The sequence below is a fragment of the Benincasa hispida genome, chromosome 9 (assembly GCF_027475165.1).
Source record: "Benincasa hispida cultivar pf3 chromosome 9, pf3_genome.v1.1, whole genome shotgun sequence".
NCBI classification, from domain to species: domain Eukaryota; kingdom Viridiplantae; phylum Streptophyta; class Magnoliopsida; order Cucurbitales; family Cucurbitaceae; genus Benincasa; species Benincasa hispida.
In genome coordinates, this window is record NC_143486.1 from 7,761,969 (window position 1) to 7,788,234 (window position 26,266).

A 26,266-nucleotide genomic window follows, 5' to 3' on the forward strand; every position below is an offset into this window, starting at 1 on the left:
CAATCAACAGTCCTCAACATGTGAGGAAATAGTTGTTCTTTCACACCTCCACCCGGGGGTGCTTCACTCACCTTGATTATCATTTGAAGAACTTTCTGATCGAATATCGTAAATGGTTGATGAACCTCGGTTGGACTAATCACTTCCTATTATGGACTCGCGTACAATGGCAATGCTATAAGGAAGCTCGTAACCAAGACAAGACGGCATCAACTGCAGGTTATATGTCGATCATGATTACTGCATGACTAGCCGAGTGTAGCTACACTCCCCTCGGAGAGGGAAAAGCTGCATGCAGAAGCTTCCCTCCCCGTCTCTAGATCGGGGACTCGATTTAAATATCCGGTTTAACTCTGTCCTCGAATAAATTGGGGATTCTCCGTCTTGATTGGGTCGAAGACTCGTAGAGAATTTTACCATCCAAATAAATTAATTATCTTGTCTCTAAATAAATTTTAACTTTAATTATCCATAATAACGGTTAAATATTTAAAGATAATTTAATGAAAATTATCTTAAAAAAATTTGGGATGTTACGAGGAATGCTTTTAACACTTTAGTATTCAAAAAAATATGAAGAAAAATACTTTTAGCATTTACACGTGGGACCGACATGCAAGAGGTGCCAGCGTGGCCAAGGAGCGATGTGACCGTCGATTTCGATCTGACCTTCACAGCGGTCAAAACTTTTTTCGTTGTTCATCGTCCTATTGGCTGGGCTGAATCATTCCGTCGCGAATGGCATTGTCGTAAATTTATGACGTAACTGCTAAGCTTCGATCTACTCTCCCTCCCTCCTCATATTAACACGAAAGACTTCCATGGTTCAACTCTGAAACCTCTCTCCCCATTTCTCTTCTCCAAGCTGCGATCACCTTCATAGCTTGGTTGTAACGATCAAGATCTCACTTCTCAAGCTCTCATTTGCTCAATATGGTGAGTTTGAAGATTTCCTTCCATTTATTTGAACGCATCTGCTTTCAATTATTGCTTAGATCTGGTTGAAATCTGCTACGATTTGATCTCAATTGCTCAGTTTTTGCACAGTTCTGTTGACATTGGAATTGGTTTCCGAATTCTTTGATTTTTCGCTTTGAAAAGTTGATTGCGAGAGCTTGAATTGGTTCTTCCTTTAGTTTGTTTGAGACATAGATACGGAATTGATCTCTCCCCCTCTTTCTATTGCATTTTCTGAGAGACGAAGGACGTTAGGATCTGGCATTATAATGTTTGGTCCATGGAAGTTCATATGCCAATGAATTTCGCGGCTATTGCTGAAACTTTTTTTTATTCATGTCTACGACTTCGAATCGTTATTTCTGCTACTAATTATAATTTCTTTTTTTGGTTGTTTGTGTATTCGCAGCCTCTGAGACTAGAAATCAAGGTAATCTGATTTTCAGTTAAATGAATAAATGTGTTTGATTTTGATTATTTCTAATTCTTGTTATGTGTTTTAAAATATGGTTTTCTTATTATTTGATTCAGAGGAAACTCGCTCAAAGATCGGAAAGGGTAAAATCTGTGGATTTGCATCCAACAGAACCATGGTAAGTTGGACAGGCTTTTTTATTTCTTTTTTTTTTAAAAATTCTATCTGGGTTTATAGCACTATAGTTTTCTTGCCCCTTTATAGGCAATTAGAGTGGCCATAGGTGCTTCTTTACAGTGGTGTGGCTATGCTACATATTTGGCCATTTTGAGCTAGTTAAAATTATGGCGTTATGTTAGGATATTGTACTCCATGATGATTTGTTTCCCATCTGGTTCGAATCTTTAAGACTTCCCAAAATGTGATTATATTATATTTCCACTTCAAAAGAGATGAAGAAACCTTGAAGGTTCTGATGCACACCTTACTGCAGGATTCTGGCGAGTTTGTATTCGGGAACTGTATGCATCTGGAACTATCAGTCCCAGGTATGGATATGTTATCATTGATGAGTACATGGATGCTTTTTGAACTTTTATTTTACTGTAAGTACTTCAAAAATGCTTTAAAAATGAAACCAGATTTCTCTAATTACTCAGAACATTTTTTTACATCAACGAGTTCTTGTATTTCCTGAAGTTTGTTACTTCATTTTCATTATGATTCCATGGTCTACCTCAAAAGCTTGTCCAAATAAGTTCCGACATGGTTTCATGAGTCAGATAATTGTCATTTGAAATGGAACTCGTGAAACCTATGATTTGACGTGGGAGTCTCTCTAGTTTTTAAAGTTTTCTCATATTGCTTTGGAGAAGAAACTCAAACCTTATTTTTGAGGAAAAAAGCATAAAAACTAAGTCATTAATCATATAGCTTATTTGGTAGAAGAGAACAGGAGATCCTACAAGAGGAATTACCCAAATAAATAATTATGTATTATAAGAAACATTTACATATAACTCTAGTTGTTTTCTTGAGTTATTATAATTTTTCCCTTTTTCTTGAGTTTACAGCACTTTTATGGAGGTTTTCTTTGTTAAGAATTTCTATGGGTTATAAGAATGATTTGTTATTTGTGAGTTCTACTTTGGATATTGGTGGGCACATGCAATGTGGATCTATGCAAAATACCTCTCCTTCCATCTCTGAAATCTCTAAATAATTTGGTTGTCTATTTTTGACTTTTGTGAACTTTGGAATTACTTGAAAGTTAAATGAATCCTCTGGGGACTTCTGCAGATCATGGTCAAGTCTTTTGAGGTCACTGAGTTACCAGGTAAGCAGTAAAGTAATATGGTGAGATAGAGGTAAGGTGAGAGGATGGAAGAATATGCTATGAAGTGTTTGTTGTGTGTTTGCTGTGTTGGCAGTTAGGTCAGCCAAGTTTATTGTGCGGAAGCAATGGGTTGTTGCTGGTGCTGATGACATGTTCATCCGTGTCTACAATTATAATACAATGGATAAGATAAAAGTCTTTGAGGCTCATACAGATTACATCAGGTGTGTTGCAGTTCATCCTACACTTCCATATGTTCTGTCATCATCTGATGATATGCTCATAAAGCTTTGGGATTGGGAGAAGGGTTGGGTGTGCACTCAAATTTTTGAGGGACATTCTCACTATGTGATGCAAGTAACATTTAATCCCAAAGATACCAACACCTTTGCAAGTGCTTCTCTTGACCGCACTATTAAGGTAACATTGAGAATTTCCTAATGATGAAATTTCTTATCTATTCCTATATGTTGATGCTGGATAAATTTTGGTGAAATTTTTGTGGCAGATTTGGAATCTTGGCTCTCCTGACCCTAATTTTACATTGGATGCCCATCAGAAGGGTGTAAATTGTGTTGATTACTTTACTGGCGGTGACAAACCCTATCTAATTACTGGTTCTGATGATCACACTGCTAAGGTCTCTATTATTCTAATTTGTAACACATCTCTCATTGGATCCAAATGGAAGACATTTCATTAAATCATGTGAAAACAGGTGTGGGACTATCAAACCAAAAGTTGCGTTCAAACACTTGAAGGTCATACGCACAATGTGTCTGCTGTTTGTTTCCATCCAGAACTACCTATCATTGTCACAGGTTCTGAGGATGGTACTGTTCGTATATGGCATGCAACCACTTACAGGTAACTTTTATTATCTAATTTCATGATATCTAGATTTATACGTTTTGTTTTGATCCATTAATATATTTGTCAACATGATTCTAAATTTTACTAACTTGACTAAGCATGAAAAATAATTTGGTAGTGAGGGATGATAGTGTGGCGAGGATGTTAATTTCATGATTTGCAATATTCTTTATGGGTTTTGTAGACACATTAATGACATTCAAGACTATAGGCTGAACAATAATGAAATTTGTTTGGATAGGGTCATGAGCAAAAATTGTGGTTCCCTTGATTTTTTGGTCATAGACTCATAACTATCTTGTCACCCATCTCAATTTTAATTTTATGTTTTGACTTTTGAGTAGTTCTTTCCTGCGAGATCTTTTTTTGATCCATGTTCTTAAATCTCAGGCTTGACTCTTTTTGATCCATGTTCTTAAATCTCAGGCTTGAGAACACCTTGAATTATGGCCTTGAGCGAGTTTGGGCTATTGGATATATTAAGGGTTCCCGACGGTAAGTCAGTTGTATGGCTGTTAATTTCCTTTCTTTATACAAGTATTGCTTTTACTTTCTTATCCCAACGGATGGATGGTGTTGGAAATATCAACCTTATTTAATCTTCATATTCCCTTTTCTACTTGATAAATTTCTAATTTTTAATCTTCCCATCTCCACAATTGAAATACTAGTCTATTATCTCGTGAAACATGAAAATTTTTAATTTTCCTTTATTCTAAAAAATTCCAGATCGATTTTTGATTCAATGTTAACAGCTAAGAATGTCTGAAAAAATTAAAGTAAAGTTCAAATTGATAATTATTCTTCTCATATTTTCTATAAACGTTATTAAAGTACTCATTTTAACTTTGAATAGATGGAAACACTTCAACTTATCTCATGGTGGAAGACTCACTTTTCGTAAAGCGGTCTTATCTAAATTACTTATTCTAACTATTCAACTAAACTTAAACTCTTATAAAGAATGTAAACTGTCAAATATACATTGTCCAGGATTAAATGTAAGAATTTATTCTTGGAAGTACTCATAGAATAGAAGATGAGAAAAGTATTGCAATTAATGCATATTTGGATAATAACATAATTATTATCAAATCAATTCATGATGGCCACCTACCTAGGATTTAATATCCTATGAGTTTTCTTGGCACCTAAATGCTGTTAGGTCAGGCGGATTGTCCTGCGAGATTAGTTGAGGTGCACGAAGTTGGCTTGGACACTCATGAATATAAAAGAAAATATCATTATTTCAATTAAAAATGGTAAAGTAATTTAATTAACCATTCAAGAAGTTTGTACATAATTTTTTGCATCAAAATTTACTCAACAAACATTAATAGTTAGTCAGAGAATATAAATTAACATTAATAGTTAGTCAGAGAATATAAATTAAGTGTGAAGTTATTAAATAATAAGTAAATAATAGAGGACATATTTGGAATTCTAATTAGGGAGTGGACTGAAAATTGACTCTCCCCCATTCCCTTTATTAATATATTAATTACAGTGGACAGAGTATAAAACTTATAAGAACAATCATTTTAAATCATTGTTTTATTTGGGGTTCTCTGTTGTATCTCTTTGGATATTTCATTTATCAATGAAATTGTTTCTTATCTAAAAAACATTTTTATATGATCGAACATTTAATTTGAGATAACTTGTTTGTTAATTGTTAGAAATGATTTATCCTTTCTCCTACAGGGTTGTGATTGGTTATGATGAAGGAACGATTATGGTAAAACTTGGCCGGGAGGTACCTGTAGCTAGCATGGATAATACTGGAAAAATTATTTGGGCTAAGCACAATGAAATTCAAACAGTGAATATTAAGAGTGTGGGAGCAGACTATGAGGTTTGAACTTAATAGCATATTTTTTTTACATCCTTTATGGCAATTGGCTTGTTAGTTTATTTATTTATTTTTTTATCTTTCTTTGTAGGTTACTGATGGGGAGAGGTTACCTTTGGCTGTCAAGGAATTGGGGACCTGTGATCTTTATCCTCAAGTAAGTAACTGTGCATATAAGAATATGTGTGTGTGTGTGTGTGATTGTGATATATATATGTTTTAAATTTAATTTTTTTATTATTAAAATTTTAAAATGATATGATTTTGATTACTCATCTTCTAAATTTAATCTGTTTTCTTGTCGTAAGTTCACCACGTACACTTCACTGTTAGTGATGCAAAATTGAGAGCATATCTAATTATGTTTACATGAAACTCATGGTATCTATCACTAAAAATGTTTTTGGTGTTTGATTTATACATGGACAACTTAAATGAGAAACACAAATCAGTATTACGGTATTCTGGTTGTCTGGAGTTGTTCTTGTTATCAATTGCACTGATAATCTTTTTATAGCACAAATGTAGATACGTAAGCTGAAAAATTAATGTTAAATTCAGTTAATATGAAACCTTATGTAATATGTATTAGAATGAATTTCCCTTTTTGTTGATGGTTCCCCGTTTTCATGTTCTATTTGTTTGCTCTCGCAATTTCTCTCAGAGCTTAAAGCACAACCCCAATGGACGATTTGTTGTTGTATGTGGAGATGGTGAATATATTATCTATACAGCTTTGGCATGGAGGAATAGGTCATTTGGTTCAGCATTGGAAATCGTTTGGTCATCTGATGGAGAATATGCTGCTCGAGAGAGTACTTCAAAGATAAAGATTTTCACAAAAAACTTCCAGGTCTGTGTTCATTTTAATAAATACTTTCGTTGAATGTTGGAATCACATGATATACCTTTGGGACGGCATTTTATGCATTATTTGTTGTCAACGGTGAAACTATGCAACAATACAACAATGCATTGTGCTTGTTCAAGTGGTTGGTTGAGAGGAAGCCACATAAAAAGTAAACTATGGTAGTATTTATTTTGTCTTATGAATTTTTAACTGTATATCTAGGTTATATATGGTGTGGGGTTAAAAAGTCGAGTTTATGTTTGATATTAGTTAGGTTTGTTTATCCTAGCTATATATATATATATATATATATATATATATATATAAATTCCATTAACTATATAAACTTTACTCATGTTTTTGAAACTTACCTTTCTTATAATGTATTACTAAATTTTACTAATCATAAACATACCAACAAAATATAGGTTATACAAACTGAGGTTTCCATGACACATTTCCTTGTACAATCCAAACATAGATGATATGAACCTAAACTTTTTAACCAGGCTTCATTACTCTAGGCTTATTACCAAACCTCCTTTAGGTGTTTTTTTTTAAATTTCTTGAGTTCAACTATCAAATATCGTAAATAATATGTCTAATCCCAAAAAGAAGTCTCATAAAAAATATTGTAAATAATGCCATTTCAAGATATTGGTCTAGTGTCTTGACTTGAAATATGTTCTTTCAGGAAAAGAAGAGCATCAGACCTACATTTTCTGCAGAGCGTATTTATGGAGGAACTCTTTTAGCAATGTGCTCAAATGATTTTATTTGCTTTTATGACTGGGCTGAGTGCCGGTTAATTCGACGGATTGATGTTAATGTGAAAGTGAGTGCAAATATTCCTTAAGAAGCTCTCTAGGCTGCTAGTCTCCACAGACACATGCACTTCCCTGACCTTTTGCTAATGTATTGTATTTCCTATTATTGTATTAAAATGTCAGAATCTCTATTGGGCTGATAGTGGTGACCTAGTGGCAATTTCCAGTGATTCAGCATTTTATATCCTGAAATACAATGTAAGTTTCCATCCCCATTTAAGCTTACATTTGCAACTTTTGTTTTTGTAGTTGCATTAGTGAGATGTTTCGTGGTGAATGCTTCTCTGGTAATCTTTAGTACTGACTACTGTTAGTGCTATGATAGATTTTATCTAATAAGTATATTTCATGATGCAGCGCGATGTTGTTTCCTCTTATCTTGATAGTGGGAGATCAGTTGATGAACAAGGTGTTGAGGATGCTTTCACGCTTCTGCATGAAACAAGTGAACGCGTTAGGACTGGCTTATGGGTTGGGGATTGTTTCATTTATAATAATTCCTCTTGGAGGCTAAATTACTGTGTTGGCGGTGAGGTAATTATGACTCCTAATCTACCCCTTTTTTCCTGGACGTTTCCACAACGCTTCTTTAAATTCACATAAATATATTTCCTTCCAATGGAAAAAAAAAGATAGAAAAAACATTGGTCATGGCCCCGTTGATGTATGGTTTATTTTCAGGTTACTACAATGTTTCATCTGGATCGGCCTATGTATTTACTTGGATATCTTGCCAGTCACAGTCGTGTGTATTTAATTGACAAAGAATTTAAGTAAGCAGATGCTATTTTATGTTCTTGGTTTGATAATTGCTATCATCTAATCTGATGTAAGGATGTGATGATCTCTTTATTGCAGTGTCATAGGATATACATTACTTCTTAGCTTGATTGAATACAAGACACTTGTAATGCGTGGAGATCTGGAAAGAGCCAGTGAAATATTACCTTCAATCCCCAAGGAGCATCATAATAGGTAGCTATGAAGCCTCAATTTTATAACGTGCTTTAAATTCGTAGTATGATATTTTCTGAAATGCTACCTCTCGTCTTAAAACTGGTACTATTAGCATCTTCAATTTAGCAAGCTGAAGTTATATTATATTTTTTGTATCCTCTATTTATCATAAGTACCTGTAAAACTTGTTAATCATTTTAGATCTTTTCTAACTCCACTATGACACTTGAAAATGCCGTTCTCCCAAATAGTGTATAGATGCTTTGACATTCATGTAGTTCCTCTCTCTCTCTTTCCTGGACAAGCAATTTAGTAGTAGATAAAAGAGAGAGACATGTCTTGGACTTGAAAATTTGAGCATCAACATATTTTTCCTCAGATTTGCAGCTCTTTCTGTAATAACTCCTTTTGTTATTTTTACCCTTTGGAGTGCTTATGTGTAAAATCCTTGGCTTCTTTTGAGGAAATCGTCTTTTTTGCATCCCTTCAATTCATAAATGAAAGATGTTTCCTTTCATTATGGAAAAAATATTGATATATTTCTTAGTTTTTGCTGTCTATCAGTGTGGCTCGCTTTTTAGAATCTCGGGGTATGATAGAAGAGGCACTGGAAGTAGCAACTGATCCTGATTATAGATTTGAGTTAGCGATACAGCTTGGTAGATTAGACGTTGCAAAGGTATGCTCCACTCATGTTGGTGCTAAACAAATGTAGGGTGCTGCTATCACAGCTTGTTTAGAACAATGTTTAGTTTCCCTTCTTTCTTCTCCTTGTATCTATGGGGACAAGTTGCTTGACAACAGTTCAATTAAGATCCAAATAGAAGTTTAATTGATCCTTTGCAGGAAATCGCGACGACCGTGCATAGTGAATCCAAGTGGAAGCAACTTGGAGAATTGGCCATGTCTACTGGAAAGGTGCCCAATTTGACATTCTCTGCTATTGCCCTATGCTACTTACGGTATTTATTTAACAATTCTCTGATATCCATCTCTGTTGGATCATGTTATTGCAGCTAGAAATGGCAGAGGAATGTCTAAAATTTGCCATGGACCTGAGTGGTCTGTTACTGCTATATTCTTCTTTAGGAGATGCTGAAGGAATATCGAAGCTTGCTTCCCTTGCTAAAGAGCAAGGAAAGAATAATGTTGCCTTCCTCTGTTTATTTACATTGGGTAAATTAGAAGACTGCCTCCAGCTATTGGTGGAAAGGTGAATTTTCTGTTTGTTTATGAAATTGTTGAATTTTTGGTATAGATGCTTATATCCTCCTTTTATAGTAATCGGATACCTGAAGCTGCATTAATGGCTCGATCTTATCTTCCAAGTAAAGTCTCTGAGATAGTTGCTATTTGGAGAAAGGACTTGAATAAGGTTAGTATTTAATTATTATGTCTTGTTGATGTCGTTAGTCCTTCGACAAAAGTTGTATCATTTTTGCATATAATAGAGAGCTGAGGATCCAGTAAAGCGCCATCCAATAAAATCTATACAAAATATTGTATCATTGCATGTGTTGAAGCCTTTTTAGACACAGTAATCAAATAGTAATTCAAAAGGCAAAAATATACTGCTTATCATTTAAGCAAGATTTAATCTTATTCAAGTTGTTTTATCTAGGATGCAGCTTTACTTTCTCTCCCTTTTTAGGACTCTTGTTTTGGTTAGTAAGAACCTTGAGAAGATTATCAGGTTTTATTTATCTTATTTTATATACATGATTTAATAGGCTTCCTGTTTGTTGGGTATCATAAAATATTTATGTTAAATGTGTGTAACATATAATTTTACCTCTTTTATTTAAGGGCTTTGTCATGTAATTTATAATAAGGGAGCAATATGAACTGAAGGCTTTCAGATCTCATGCATCAGATAAAATAAATGGACGTACATATCAGAGGATGATGACATGCAGAAGTTCGGCTCAAGTGGCAATTTTCATGTCATTAGATAACAACATAGTGTTTTGTCATTTTTGCATGTCACTTGTTATAACATGTTGATCAAAGGTGCCATTGACCGAAGAGTTTCTTCATATGATTCTGAAAATATTGTAGGTCAATCCAAAAGCAGCTGATTCACTAGCCGATCCTGAAGAGTATCCTAATCTGTTTGATGATTGGCAACTGGCTGTTTCTGTTGAATCTAAGTTTTCAGAGACCAGGTACTTTTGTGTATAATTTTTATATGCATATGTTTTGAGAAACTGAAATATTGTCGGAAAAAAATTGGTATGAATGATGAGGAGCACCATTGTAGAAAAGATGATGCCTATGATATGCACAAGATCTTTCTTATAAGTTACAACTTTCTTTCTCTCCAGGGAAAAGAAAGGAAATCTCTTATTAATATACTTGTGTGAAAGCAAATGGTGAAAAAAGGAGGCTGAAAAATCTATTATACTTCGAGTAGAATTCCCATTTCTTTTTGTACCTATCTATGCCACCTAGGAATATACACATTCCCTGATTATGTCTGGTAGAAACATTCATCAGAATTTATGTGTATTTTTCCTTGTAATAGTTGTATGTGCACGTGCTTCTGCTTAAAATTTCATGACCTTAGCTTTCTACAAGTCCTCTGATAATTCTAATGTTCCAATGACTGTTCCACTGTGGTTCCAACCGTGGTAGTTTGTATCATTAGCCACTAATGTTGATCCGTTGTAGTTATGCACTTGTATGATTGGCCCATCATATTAGAAGGAAGATTTCACTAATGTCAATTCATGGTATAGTTGGAGCCCCTTCTTCTAGTTGAACTACCTTTTTGTGGGCTGGTTTTATTTTGTATGCCTGTTTTCTTTTCCTTCAACGAAAGTTATTGGGAAAAAAAACCAGTTTAAAAAAGGTATTGGATATTTGATCACTGAAAGTTCACTCATTTCTTTCCTTGAATTTCACTAGGGGTGTTTATCCTTCTGCGGTGGAGTATGCTAATCAAGCTGACAGGTCACATACAACACTTGTGGAGGCTTTTAGGAATATGCAGGTGGATGAAGAGGAGCTTCTTGAAAATGGAGATATAAATCTTGAGGTATGTGCTGTATGCAAATTTCATATTACTTTAAAGGTGAAAAGTTCGTTTTTTGGTTCCTGCTTATCTAAAAGGCTTGAATTGGTGGCATTTGATACTATACTTGCTCTAGGTCAATCCTATTCTTCTAGCTACAGTTAACTTTCAGTTAGACCAACATTTCAAAAGCTGTCATAGTGAGTACTTGACTTTTGGGAGAGAGATTCAGTAGGGTTTGGGTAGATAGTTATTACTTCTATTATTTATTTATTTATTTTCTTGAAAGAGAAACAACCCCAGAGAATTATTGATAACATGAAATTACAAAGTAGGAGTTACCAAATACTCTTCTAACTGGCCATGAGGGACGGACGATAATTCATAAGAATGAAAGGCTAAATTTTTTACACCAAGTTAAATCTGAAAAAAGATAGCGATGAAAAAGCTATACAAATCTGCTCCTTGTCAATGAAGATTCAATTCTCTCTCGATTCAAGTTGACCAAAGAAAGACCCATATGAGGTTGAGCCAAATGATTTCCATCTGCTCTTTAAAGGATACCCCATCAAAACTGAACCCAAAAGTAGACACCCGGCTCTTAAATTCACGTAGGAAGGGGAAGGGTGGACCTCTGGTGCAGCGGGTACGTGTTATGTTGTTGTAGGGCTTTTCTATGGACTTGTTAGGAATATGACGTAAGTACAAGGCAGTGGGAGCAAATTAGAAGGTGGTGGCCATTTTATCTCATTTTGTATATCCAGTCGACGGAATTTGACATTCTGGATATGTTTTTATTTCTTGCATGCATTAAGATTAAGGTTTAGAGCTTAGTTTGTCTGAATTGCTGTGGTTCTTGATCAGAATGGAGATGAAGAGAGAGCAGAGCACCAAAATGGAGAAGATAGCCAAGAGGATCCTGTTGTGGTGGATGCTGATTCAACAGATGGTGCCGTTCTTGTTAACGGTAACGAGGCTGATGAAGAGTGGGGTACGAATAATGAAGGAACCCAGTCAGCCTAAAGGCAATTGGTTGCACAAGTGTGAAAATCCAATTGTTGTCTCTGGTGATTCGTTGATTCTAAAATGCTAGCTTTGCATGCATTTATGAAACCTGCTTTCTTATTACTACTACCTGAACCTCTGTCCTCAACAGCAAACAAAAGCATGGATAACATTTTAGATTATCACGAATGTTCCCATATTTACTGAAGTTCACAAGGATATTGCCACCATTGTCTTGCATCTCACATTAGATTTTTATAGCAGTATTTTTATGCCTGGAAAGCAGTAGATAGGATTTCCCCTCTCATAATTCCTTGTTTAGTTGTACCTTTCTATGCATTATCCTGATATAGGAATATTGATTTCAGAATGTTATCAAATTTTCTTTATTTCTCCCATATCCTGTTGAAAATTGAAATAATTATGATGCCGTTCTTCGTAGATCACATGAGCTCTGATGATGATTATTATAATGTATTGTACTTACTTTTGTGTCTTTCTTGATGAATAATGTGACATTGCTTATGCGATTATGATAGAAAAACTCTCACTGTTTTCAAGTTCTCTCATTGTCCTTTTATGAATGATTGTTTCTCACTTAGTGTTAATTTCCTTATTTTGCAGTGTTAACATCACATCACTAGGTTTCAGCTGCTTGATTCGATGCTGAAGTGAGGAAAACTTCTTTATCGAAGCAGATGGACTCTTGTGCAGACGGCGACGCCATGTGCGAATATACTCAATTATATATGATCGCTCATTTTGGAAAATAGAAAATTTAATGAATTTTACATTCTTTATGACTATCAAGTCAATTTTTGTAACTATAGATAGATGTACTCCAATCTTTTCCTAGCATAGATTACCTTGTATTGCTACTATTTCATTTTCGAACCATGCCTTTCTAGAGCATAGGTTGTGCATGTAGATCTGATTATTTTTCCATTTTAGCCATAGCCCCATTTGCAATATGTTATTGTATCTTAATTTCAGTAGCTCGACTGAGGTTGTTTCGGTTATTGATACTCGTGAAATACAAATAAGCAAATATATTTTATTACTTGCTTGCCTATTTTGTTCTTGACCATTCAAAATGAAATTTGAGTTTAGGGTTTATTTGGAACTACTTTTTAAAATATTTGAGGTGATTCAAAACAGAATGCTTAAGTGCATGAGAAGCAACTCTATTGCCAATCAGTTGTGAAGCATGAACAAAAGCTGTTATTATAGCACGCACAGGACAAAAGGTCGCCTTTCCGTATTGCTATATTATGAGGCTGTTTAAATTCCTTATGCACCTTTGTTTCTTGGAAAAAGCTTTGATGCTTGTTCCTTTGAATGGAATATATGATTCTACTAACATGAACTTGCTGCCTTTGAAGTTGGAAGTACGGACCGTGATCTAGCTCCATATTTTTTAATTCCACAGCCGCGTTCTAATATGGACTCTTTGATTTTAGGTGAGCAATTACAGTCTCAATTTTGTGAATGTTCTTGGGGCTTGACATACTTTTTAAGAACTTTTTCTTAGAATACTTATAATAAAAAAAATATTTTTTAAATTTTTACATTACTATTTTTTAATAACAAAATTTATTTCATAACCATCATGGGTTCTTAGTAGTAAAAAAGGAGTTTGTCTCAATAAATAGCTAAGAGATCATTGATTCAATTCATGGTGGTCATCTATCTCGAAATTAATATCCTACGAGTTTCCTTCACTCAAATATTGTAGGGTTGCCCACAAGTTGGCATAGTGTTTGTACTTAAATATTACAATTAAATTTTAAATTTGATTATTTATTGGGAATGATAATGAATATATTTAAATTGAATGTTTAAATTTAGATTATATATGTGAATAATTTGATTTATATTTATTTCTTTCTACTAAAAAAATCAATTAACTTTTTTGGGCCAAAATTTGATTAATTTATCTTTAAATTTAAATTGTCATATAAGTATAGATGTCCCGTCCTGTCCCGTGGACATCTCTACTTGTACTAGTTGAAATGTGCATAAATTGGTCCGAACAATTATGTATATTAAAAAGACAAAATTTATTTGATAGCAGTGCTGATTTAACCCTTTTTTTTTTTAATGCACTACCTGATTTAACTCAAAATATTTATTATTATTATTTTTTTTGTGCTTGAAACAGTATAATAATCATAGCTCTCTCTCTCTGTTTTTTCCCCTTCCGTTAGTGGATGCCCAATAGGCATTACACTCAACTGAGTGCAAGCTCAACAAGGAAAATCTAGGCCTTGGGCTGTGAGGGGCATTTGAGCAAATTCAGTAGTACAAATTGAATACAAAAACATTTTATATAAAAGACCTACCGGCCACTAATATTTTACAAATGTCTTAAATTTTAATTTTCTGGACAATGTTAACCTTACAATACACTATCTCCTATTAAATGTTGGTATTATTTTGAAGTTAAAGCATTAAAAATAATTCATAACGTTTTTATTAATAATCATTTGGAGATTTTTTTAAATAAAAACAATTAATTTCATTGTATCTCATCATAATCATATATCTTCATTTGATGATTTTTTTAATTTTATTCATTAACATAATATTCCTTAATTTTAGGAAAATGTTGGTATTATTTTATAATGCATTCTCTCTCATATTATATTTTTATATTATTTTATAATTAAAATATTTTAAAATTCAAACCAAATTTATATTACATTAATAGAAGATTTATCATAATAACATTCCCTTAATTTTAGGAGTTTTTGCTTTAAATATTTTTTCTAGCTAGTTACAAATTTGTCATGAATTTTCCTAGTTAATGCAGAATTATTGTTACAAATATTCGTTTTCATCTATATTTCGGCCAGTACAAATTTAAGGTGATTATATACTATATATTGCATATTTTAATTTTTGTCTCGTTTATATATATTCTACCTACTTTATCATGTATATATACATATATTTAAAATTGAGGTGTATATTTAGTTATTTTGTAAACATATACTTTTTCCCTTTTTTACAAATTTCGAAATGCAGAATTATGGTTAAAAATCTTTGTTTTTATTTGTGTTTTATTTTATTTTTTAATGTATACATACGAGATTTATTTAAAATATATACAAGTTATTCTAAATGTATTTAGAACAACTTTGAATATATACTCCATATTTTAAATTTAGTCTCATTTCTATGGAGATATATATTCCACATACTTTTTTATATATGCATATGTATATTTAGTTATTTTATAAATATATATTTCATATTATATAATAATAATGCTAACACAATAAAATAGAGCATAAACTATATTATTTGAAATAAATTCATATATATTTGAAATTGAAAAAAAAAATGTAGAGAAGATGGGGAAGGTGTTAGAGGTGGTGGGTGAGGGAGAGAAAAAAAATGGGATAATTAAGGAGGAGGCTGAAAAATAAACAATTTTGGAAAGAAAAAAAAATCAATTTAATGCGCATGATTTTCATATTTGTATTTTTCGAATTTTATTTTTCTCTTTTTAAATAGCCAGAAATTAATAAGGACGCTATGGACTTTTAGGTATGATTTTTATGTCATTCATGAAAAAAAAGGGGTGGATTTGAGATATTCTTGTTCATCAATATTAGTGGATTAGCATGCATGTTCATGATAATCCCAGAAGCAGGGTTTAAAAATACAACATTTGATGAACTCACTTGATTGTTCCAAAACTCTACGAATTTCTTCTTCAAACCTTGAAGTAGACCACCACAAGTACCTTATCTACTATTCTCAGACTTTAGATTAGGTGGTGGAACCCAAATTGAGATAGATTTGGTGTGGATTTTGAGAGTTGGAGTAGAAAAACTTTGATGGAGAGTTTTCTCTTCAAAAGTTGGAATTGCATGGCCTATTTCTCTGAGATAAATCAAGTGTTTATTCAAATTGAATATGCAATAGTGTTTAAATCGAAGATTGACACTCAACATTCCACCTGATAAGTGGATTAGGTGTATCAATTATTGAAAAAAAATCCAATTTCTCCACTAATTTCATTTATATTATTATTAAATGAAATTTCATAAATTTCACAAATAATAATAATGAAATTTTAATTTAATTTAATTATAACTCAATCAATTTAATCAAATTAAATTAATTTTAAATTTTGAATTTCATAAAGTCAAAATTTTAAATAAATAAATTGTTAATTAATTAATCAATTTAATATCAAATATTAAATTAATAAACACCTAAAACATGAATCACTATTCATGTAATTAATATTTAAATCATATTTAAATATTTTCCTCCCTAAAAAATTGTTTAATTTGTTAATTAAACGTTAATTATATTGAATATAATAATCCAAACCCTAAACTGAATTTGAACATGTTGGGAATGTCCTAGAACTTACAGTTCATAAATTTTGTGTTAAACATTCTCTTTATCAATAAAACATTATTGAGTATCTTATTCGATAAAATTGTTGATATTGCATTCTATTATGAAAATCCAATAAACATATCCATGACTATAATATGAATACTTTAACTTGATGTAGTGACATAAACATGATCAAGTTAATAGTATATAGCCTAAATGGTCTATAAGTATATGGATGAAATTGAGTATCTCATTCTGGTAATACTATTGGATGCGGCCCATTTTGTATAGGTAATACAAATGATGCGATCCACAAATCATTCACATGTAGAGACATGTGAGTGGGGGCATCCTATGCAATGAGTTTGCATAAAGATTGGACCAAGAAATAGTCATTTTTATTTATAACGATCGTTTACTGTTATAACTGACCATTTCATACTAAAGTAATCTAGGATAACTCGATCTTAATCCTGAGCTAGCTATGAACTCCTGTTTATTCAGGATTGTCTTTTGATCTGCATGGGTGAAAGTAATCCAATAGCACTACTCAATAAGCCTTCCATTTTGGGGATAAGACCGGATAGATAACTGGGGACTTAGCTTGCAAGATGGAATTCACTCCTACCCATTTTAGGGCTAGCAGATAGGTTGTTCTCTTAAGTGCTCATTTCAAGTCTTGAACAATCGGGGCCCCGTCTTCTCATGATAGAGAGGGACATGATTCATAAGTGGTATTATGAATCAATTGTTCATTAGAGGGTCAGTAGGAACTTAAGGAACAAGATGTATTTATAGGGATAAAACGGTAATCTTGACCAAGCAGTAAATACGAATAACCTGTGAATGGTCGACTTACTGATTATGGTTAACATGGATAGAAATACATCTACGGTGAGGAGAGTGCAACTATCGAGCTATAGTGGTATGTCGTGATGATTAACGAAAAGTAATTAATTCAGTTTAAAGAGTTTAACCAATTAGTTAAAAAATTTTGGAACTCATGATTTGTAGGTCCAATAGGTCCCTCTACTAGCTCATAAACTGGAATAATGAATTGAGTAATTGATTGATAGAATTTTGAATTTAGGGTTATGAATTTGAAATGTTCAAATTCAGTTTTAGGGTTTATCAATTGATTGTATTCGATGCAATTAAAACGTTTAATTTAATCGAAATTAAAATGAGATTGGAGAATCAATTAATATTTAAATTATGATTTAAATATTGATTTTGAATCAAATTGGTGGAATTGTTTTAATAGTAAGATATTAAATTAATTAAATTAGTTTTATTTAAATTAATTAATTTTGAATTAATTATATAAAACTAATTTTTAATAAAATAGTTTTATTTAAGTAAAAATTCAAATTTTTGAAATTGATTTTGAGTTAGTGAATTTTTCCCAAAAATTGGAAAAATCCACTAAACTCACATATGGTGTATTATCACCAAATTCTACCATAAGCTCTTCAATCAATACCAAGTAGGAGCTGCCCTACATGCAACCATCCTCTATTGCATGATTTAAGGCTATATAATGAAACTTCATGCATGAAAATTGAAAGAAGACTGAGCTCTTTTATCCTTACTGCTGTAAAACTGAAACCCTACTCCACCCTCACTAGTTCATCTTCAATTCAACTTGATTAGAATGTTTCCACCATACATTCCTTTTTAAGCATAGTTGAGAAGATCTTGTTGGTGGTCTATCTGAAGAATCCAGCTCAAACTTGTGGATATTCTGCTGAAAACGTGAAGAGAACTACAAAGGTATTGTCATGTAACCCTTTTTTGAAAACTTCATGAGTAGCATGTTTAAAACTCAAATTAAATGTAGTTTAAGTGCTTATTGATTCTGAATTCTTCCGTTGCATGTTATATTACTCTTTCAGAACATTTTAAATTCTTTCAACACGTTATTCTAAGGTTTAATCCTTTTACGACCTAGTAGAGAGACCTAATGGACCTATAGATCATGAGCTCCAATGATTTGAGATTCATTAGTTAAACTCTTTAAACCAAATTTCGTTAATTACCGAGACAATCCACTATAGCTCAATAGTTACACTCTCCTTACTATAGATATATTTCTTTCCACTTGATTTAACCATAATTAGTAAGTTGATCCTTCACAGGTTGTTCGTATTTACAGTTAGGTCAAAGTTACCGTTTTACCTTATCAATACATCTTACTTCTAAAGTTTCTATTGATCCTTTAATGAACAGTTGGTTTATGGTCCTACCAATAAACCGAGTCCCTCTCAGCCATAGAAAGGGCGAGGCCCCTATGTTCAAGATTAGGAGTCAGTACTTAAGGGACCAACCTATTTGCTAACCCTAAGATGAATAGAAGTGAATTTCGTCTTGCATGACTACGTCCTTAGTTATCTATCCGATTTTACTTCTAAAATGAGAGGCTTATTGAGCGATGATGTTGAGCCACTCTCACCCATGCAGATTAAAGGATAATCACAAACAAATAGGAGTTCGTAGTTAGCCCAGGCTTGAGATCGAGTTACCTTAGGTCATCAAATTGAAATAGTTAGTTTTAACAGTAAACTGTCGTTATAAAGAAAAGTGGTTATTTCGTGGTCCAGTCTTGTACAAATATCTTTTGCATAGAGTTTAAGTATTCATGTTATAGTCTTGGGTTCATTAGTTTATTGGATTTAGGAATCTATAAATGCAATTTATATGTTAAATAACAACTTTATTGAAACAATCTCAAGGACATCTTTATTGTACATAGAAATATGTTTAAAGTTTACAACTCGCACTTAAAGTTTACAAACTATGAGTTTTAGGACATATAACAAAAAAAACTCCCATTTAGACTAAAACTCCAGTGGGTTTAAATATATAAAAATATACAATGTTGAGTACGAGAGAATAAATACATTAAACTAGGGCATCTATATACCTATGAATTCTCCCACTTGCCCTAGATTTGTGAAGCCCATAGTCCTAGTTCGATTAGGTGATCCTCGAATACTTTAGCCATGAGGGCCTTCATAAACGGATCAGCTAAATTGTCTTTTGAGGCTATATGCATGACGATCACGTCTACTCGATGTACTATCTTCCAGATGAGATGGTACTTGCGCTAGATGTGCTTTCTGTGCTTATGGGTTCTTGGTTCTTTTGATTTGGCAACCGTTCCACTATTGTTACAATAGAGGGTGATTGGCAGATGCATATTTGGAGCCACTTCCAAATCGGTCAAGAACTATCTCAGCCATACTGCTTCTTTGGTTGCTTCACATACAACTACATATTTCGCTTCCATGGTAGAGTTAGCAATACAACTTTGCTTTATATTCCTCTAGACTATAGCTCCTCCATTTAGAGTGAATACTGATCCCGACGTAGATTTCCTTGAATCCACATCGGTCTGAAAATCAAAATCAGTGTACCAGTAAGAATCAAATCCTTAGAGCCATACACAAGTATACAATCTCTCGTTCTTGGAAGATACTTGAGGATGTTCTTAACAACAGTCCAATGACTATATCCAGGATTAGACTGAAAACTGCTGACTATTCCAACCACAAATCATATGTCTGGACGTGTATACAACATAACATACATCTAACTCCCGACTACTGATGCATATGGAATTATTTTCATATCCTTAACTTCATGAGGTGTCTTAAGACATTGTTCCTTAGACAAATGAATTCCATATCTAAAAGGTAATAAACCTCTTTTGGAATTTTGCATTTTATATCTAAACAACATCTTATCTATATAAGATGCTTGAGATAGTGTTAGCGTTCTGTTCTTACAATTCCAAACTATTTGGATTTCAAAAATATATTGCGCATCTCCCAAATCTTTCATTTGAAATTATGATGCTAGCCATCTCTTCACGTCAGCCAGGAATCCTACCTCATTCCTAATGAGTAGGATATCATCAACATATAGTACCAGAAAAGCTACAGTTTTGTTGACAATTTTCTTGTAAACACAAGCTTTGTCAATGTTTTGTTCAAAGCCATAAGATTTGATCGCATTGTCAAATCTTATATTCCAGGATCAAGATACTTATTTTAACCCGTAAATGGATCTTTTAAGCTTTCAAATCTTTTGCTCTTGACCCTGTTCAATGAACCTTTTTGGTTGAGACATGCAGATACTTTTTTCAAGATAGCCATTCAGAAAGGTTGTCTTAACATCCATTTGCCATGTTTCATGACCATAAAAGGCAACAATGGATAAAAGTATTCTAATAGACCTAATCATGCCAACATGAGATAAGGTTTCTTTATAGTCTACCTCCTCTTTTTAGGTTAATCTTTTTGTCACGAGTCTAGCTTTGTAAGTTTGTATCTTACTAACTCGATCTCAATTTCTCTTGAAGATCCATTTACAACCAATAGGTTTTACCTCATTTGGTTGATCTACAAGTTCTTAGATTTAATTGAAGTATATAAACTCCAATTCAAGGTCCATGGATTTTATCCATTAGTCTTGATCTACATCCTCCATTACCTGTTTAAAGGTCAATGGATCCTCTAATTCATCATCAGGTATGTCAACCTGAGTTTCTGTTAAACTCATGTACCGATCAGGCTGTTGAAAAACCCTCTTACTACGCTGAGGTATCCTCAGTTCTTGAGAATGATGTGATAGATCAGTTTCATCCACAACTCTTGTTTAAGGACCAGCTTGATCAACAACTTTTATTGATCTGTCTGTAGTTTCTATGGACATCTCTTTCAATACTAGTTTACTGTGAGGTTGATGATTTCTTATATGGTTTTCTTCTAAGAATGTAACATTTATCGATACAAGCACTCTATCATCTCGAGGATCATAAAACAAACCACCTTTTGTTTCTTTGGGGTATTCTACAAATAGGTATACTTTAGAATGTCGTTCCAATTTCTTTGGGTTTTGCACTAACACATGTGTTGTGCATCTCCAAATCTTGAAGTGCGTAAACTACCTTTACGCCCTTTCCATAACTCGTATGTTTTTTTTTTCTGAAACACTTTTTGAGGGAATCATGTTTAAAATATATGCAGTCTGTACTGCATATCCCCAAAAAGATCGAGGTAACTGGGCTTAGAACCATGTCTAAACAGGGTTATATTTCTCCTTTTTACTACATCATTTTGTTGTGGTGTACCAGGTGCAGTAAGTTGGGATTTTGAATTCCATGTTCTATCAGATAGTCCTGGATTTCTAAATCCATACACTCACCACCTTGATCTGATCGAAGCGTTTTAATATTTTTCCTTAATAAATTCTCAACTTCTACTTTGTACTTTTTGAACTTTTCAAGAGTTTCAGACTTATGATGCATCGGGTAAACATAGCCATATCTTGAATAATCATCAATAAAACTGATGAAATATTTAGATACTCCTCGAGCTCTAACATTCATCGAACCATAGAGATCTGAATGTATAAGCCCTAAAGGTTCTTTGGCTCTTAGACCTTTTCCTATAAAAAGTCATTTTTCCCTCAAGACATGATTCACACGGAGGTAGAGAATTGTCTTCTAAATAATTTAGAAGTCCATTCATTACTACTCTCTCAATTCTATTGAGATTTATGTGTCCAAGTCTTAAGTGCCAAAGATAGGCTTTATGAGAAATCTTTCGTTTCTTATTTTGAGTTTTAGTTACTTTAAACATTTCTATATTTAAAATAGCTTTTGCCTCAGTTGATTTTAATACATATAAGTTATTTTCAAGTTTAGCAGAACATATTTGAAAACCTCTTGAGCTAATGAATACTTCATTGATATCAAAAGTAACTTTATACACATGTTTTAATAAATAGGAGACTGAAATCAAATTCCTCTTCATGTTTGGCGCATAATATACATTTTCCAACAAAATATAAGAATCCCCAAAAAATAATTTTAGATCTCCCACTGCTCAAGCCGAAATGACTTCACTTGTTCCCACCTTGAAAGTTATCTCGTTCTTTGTCAGCTATCTCTAAGAACTAGTTTCTTGAATGGAAGTGCAAATATGGTTAGCGGTGCCTAAACATAGTATCCAGGTCAAATGAAAACTTTCCACTAAGCATGTTTCAATTACAAGTAAATCAAATTTACCTTGATTTGCCTTTTTAGCCTTCTTTTCAGCAAGATATTTTTGGGGCAATTTCTTTTCCAATGTCTATCCTCATTGCAATGGAAATATTTTTCTTTTGCAACTTTCGTCTTACTTTTCTTTGCAGGAGTTTTCTTTTTTCCTTTTCCCTTCTTCTTCATTTGGATACTCTTGTCCTTAGAAGGTTCAAACTTCTTATCAGAAGGTTTTGTCCCAGATGTCAATCCCTTCTGAAGTTTTCTTGGGGTAACAACGTTTGCTTTCCTTTCCTGATTCTTATTTTTCATCAGAGGTTGGTAAGTCTGAAGCTCATTCAATAGAGTAGTCGAATTATATTCTATCTTATTCATCACAATATTTGTACTGAATGTCAAGAAACTCTTCGGAAGAGATTCTATGATGAAACTGAATTAGCTCTTTTCGTCTATGACAACACAGTGGACCATCATGTCTAAGACATGTTCTCTAACAGAGGTCCCCTCCTTCATTCAAGAATTGTAAACGTATTTAATAGTATCAAGTCGTATGGATGAGGACGATTTTGTCCGAACATCGCCTGTAACGACTCTATGATCTCCTTAGCAGTGACCATGCCCTCATGCTTCTTAGTTAACACATTAGACATGCTAGCTAAGATGTAGACTTGGTCTTTTTGATTTGTCCTGACCCACCTGTCATATGCATCCCGAACATTTTGGTTTGTAGGTGAGCTGGAAAACTGGAGGACATTCCTTCGTTAAAACAAACCTCAAATCATCCACGACTAGTATTGTATTGATGTTTGATTTCCAGTTTAAATAACCCTTACTGTTAAATTTATCAGAAGCTAAATGTTGGATAATTAAATTCGACATGCTGAAACATAAACAAATTCTATCAGAAAAATTGCATCTAAATCCAAATTCATTTTAGAGAAAGTAATAATGTACCCAGATTTCAATATTTATTTGCAACGATACTTTAGTGAGTCATAATAGATGCTACCAAGAGGTTGTCAAATATTTCTTCATTGAAGTAAGACATTTTTTATTAAATACTAATTTTAGAATAATTCTTTAGTCCTTTAGTTATTTAGTTACAGTTTTAGGTCAAGAACTTACTAACACTTATTAACTCTTGTAAGTGTGACCTTCCATTTTCAGATTTCAGAAAACAATATCAACAAACCCCAGAATTGGAAGACAATGTTGAAGATAGAACAAATAAATCCTATTCATTTATGAAGTTTGAGTTGTTCTGAATCCTATGTTACAACCCTCCAAGGGGATCGTAGCTGGAAAAAAAAAACGACTAGCTAACGCCGCCTAAAAATGACAGTAGGTGCAACATAAGAATCTCACGGTTCAAACTAATGGAAAAGATCGTAGGATATGTTGACACATTTTCTTCATCCATTTACTATGAACTACTTCCCCTATTCACCTTGTTATTGACCCATGCAAACACTTTTCGAATGGAGTAGTTGTGGTAAAAGCGACATGAAGCCGAGCATGGATCTCATGGTGTGAACTCTTAGGAACGTGAGAGCTAAGAACAACATATCATATATATTGTTAATCTCTCATTGAAATGTTCCATTTGATTGGGTATATTCTTTACTTAGGTATATGCGACTAAAAACATCCTTAGTCTAGGTGATTATCCAAGTATAACGATTATATTTGGATTTAACCTACGATGTCTAAGTGATAAAACCGTTTTATTACCTCACATCGCTCACACATGCTCATAAAACTGGGTTAATAACGCTAAATAATTTAGCTATAAACCCTAGGTATCAGGTGTTCTGTAAACCGTCAACTTAAGTACCTCCAACCTTAGACATGATTATAGTTCGGTTGAGTTTGTAACAAGAGTTTTATAAGATAATGGCCTATTTTAACTATTAAAATAGGTTGTTATTTGTTAACCCTAAGTGAGCATGCATCTTATATTTGTTATAGATTTTAAATGTCTAATTCATTTTATAACACTTTATAAAACTATAGAACATGTTATAACTTTCATCAAGCATTCCACAATTTAATATATCTATTATATTAAATACATGAAACCATTAGGCATACTACATATTATAACATATTATAACATACTTTCAATGCATGATACGTGCTTCCTATGGTAGGATTTTAAATCTACATGACATACTTTATGCACACACACAAGATTTAATTTAATTAAACATACAATCAAAATGCATAAATAATTAAACCAACACTGAAATGGATTAGTTTTGGCATCCTAAACAAGAAAACATCTAAAATTATTACAAAATAAAGTAATACAGGTCTTGAACTGCCCGAATCGACCCTAACTAGCTCTAAACCACCCGAACCAGACCTCCAAGGAAGAAATTTGGGCTGAACTGGTTTGAAACAGGTTGAACCGGACCTTCAAGATTCGAACTGGCTAGATCAATCCAGTTGAACCACCGGTTTGGTCGCGCGTGTGCATTTTGGGTTAGGATAAACAGTGTTGCAATGTTTCATCCCAACATTGCAACGCCACGAGTTTTCCCTCCTATTCTAGGCTGGTTGAAGAACAGCATTGCAATGCTCCAAGGGTAGCGTTGCAACGCTGTGAGGCAGAAGCCTCACCTGTTGCCTTCTGCTGCTAAGGATGTTTTAAATCTTCTTCAATTACAATCTAATTGTAACTCTATTGACCCTAACAAATGTATAGACTCTTAATCACACATTGAGACCGATAAACAAGGAGCTAATTACAACAATTTCTTCATAATTGAAGAGAAATCTAAGACCAAAACCATAATATATCAATTTCAGCACCCACTTCATGCAACTCATGAAAAACACACACCAAGTTAAAATTAACGTAAATTGAGTGCTTAAATCATGCTCTGATACCAATTGATGGAGTTGACATTCAACACACAAATGTTATTAGGATCCTAAGCACTCTAATTACATCAATTTTAGTGGATTAGCATACATGTTCATGATAATAACAAAAGTAGAGTTTCAAAAATACAACCTTTGATGAATTCACTTGATTGCTCCAGAACTCCACAAATTTCTTCTTCAAACCTTGAACTACACCACCACAAGTGTCTTCCTATTTTCAAGCCTTAGATTGGGTGGTGAAACCCAAATTGAGATAGATTTGGTGTAGATTTTGAGAGTTGGAGAGGAGGAACTTTGACAGAGAGTTTTCTCTTCAAAAATTGGAATTCCATGGCCTATTTCTCTGAGATAAATCAAGTATTTATTCATATTGAATATGCAATAGTGTTTAAATGGAAGATTGACACTCACTATTCCACCTAATAAGTGTATCAGGTGTATCAAGTAGTGGAAAAATCCAAAATTTCTCACTAATTTCATTTATATTATTATTAAATGAAATTTCATAAATTTCACAAATAATATCAATTAAAATTTAATTAAATTTAATTAAATTTATTTATTTATAACTAAATCAAATTAAATTAATTTATATTTTGAATTTCACAAATTCAAAATTTTAAATAAATAAATTGTTAATTAATTAAACAATTTAATTAATCAATTTAATATCAAATATTAAATTAATAAAACACCTAATTCAAACATGAATCATTATTCATGTAATTAATATTTGAATCATATTTAAATATTTTTCTCTCTAAAAAATTGTTTAACGAACCTACATATGATGTGCCCGCCCGTGCGCGCGCCCCACGCCCACCCTGCTCGCCTGTGCCCGCGCCCCACGCCCACCACCCTGCTTGCCCGTGCGCGCACCCCACGCC

The 26,266-nt window shown here is 33.1% G+C and overlaps 1 protein-coding gene across 2 annotated transcripts; it reads left to right on the forward strand.

Moving 5' to 3' along the window:
• Positions 1-694: 694 nt before the first annotated feature.
• Positions 695-13,145, forward strand: LOC120086359 (coatomer subunit beta'-2). Of its 2 annotated transcripts, none has more exons than XM_039042975.2 (25): positions 695-936; positions 1,367-1,387; positions 1,489-1,550; positions 1,866-1,920; positions 2,672-2,708; positions 2,803-3,128; positions 3,217-3,348; positions 3,427-3,575; positions 4,008-4,076; positions 5,286-5,436; positions 5,525-5,590; positions 6,098-6,286; positions 6,978-7,118; positions 7,234-7,308; positions 7,468-7,644; positions 7,792-7,883; positions 7,969-8,085; positions 8,632-8,746; positions 8,914-8,985; positions 9,084-9,280; positions 9,349-9,442; positions 10,126-10,232; positions 10,975-11,104; positions 11,945-12,147; positions 12,710-13,145. In XM_039042975.2, exons 1-24 carry the CDS (start codon positions 934-936, stop codon positions 12,101-12,103), a joined length of 2,736 nt encoding a protein of 911 aa, XP_038898903.1. In that variant the 5' UTR covers positions 695-933; the 3' UTR covers positions 12,104-12,147; positions 12,710-13,145. The 2 variants fall into 2 exon arrangements, with proteins under 2 accessions (XP_038898903.1, XP_038898904.1); XM_039042976.2 differs by having other exon boundaries at positions 11,945-12,071.
• The last annotated feature ends 13,121 nt before the right edge of the window (positions 13,146-26,266 follow it).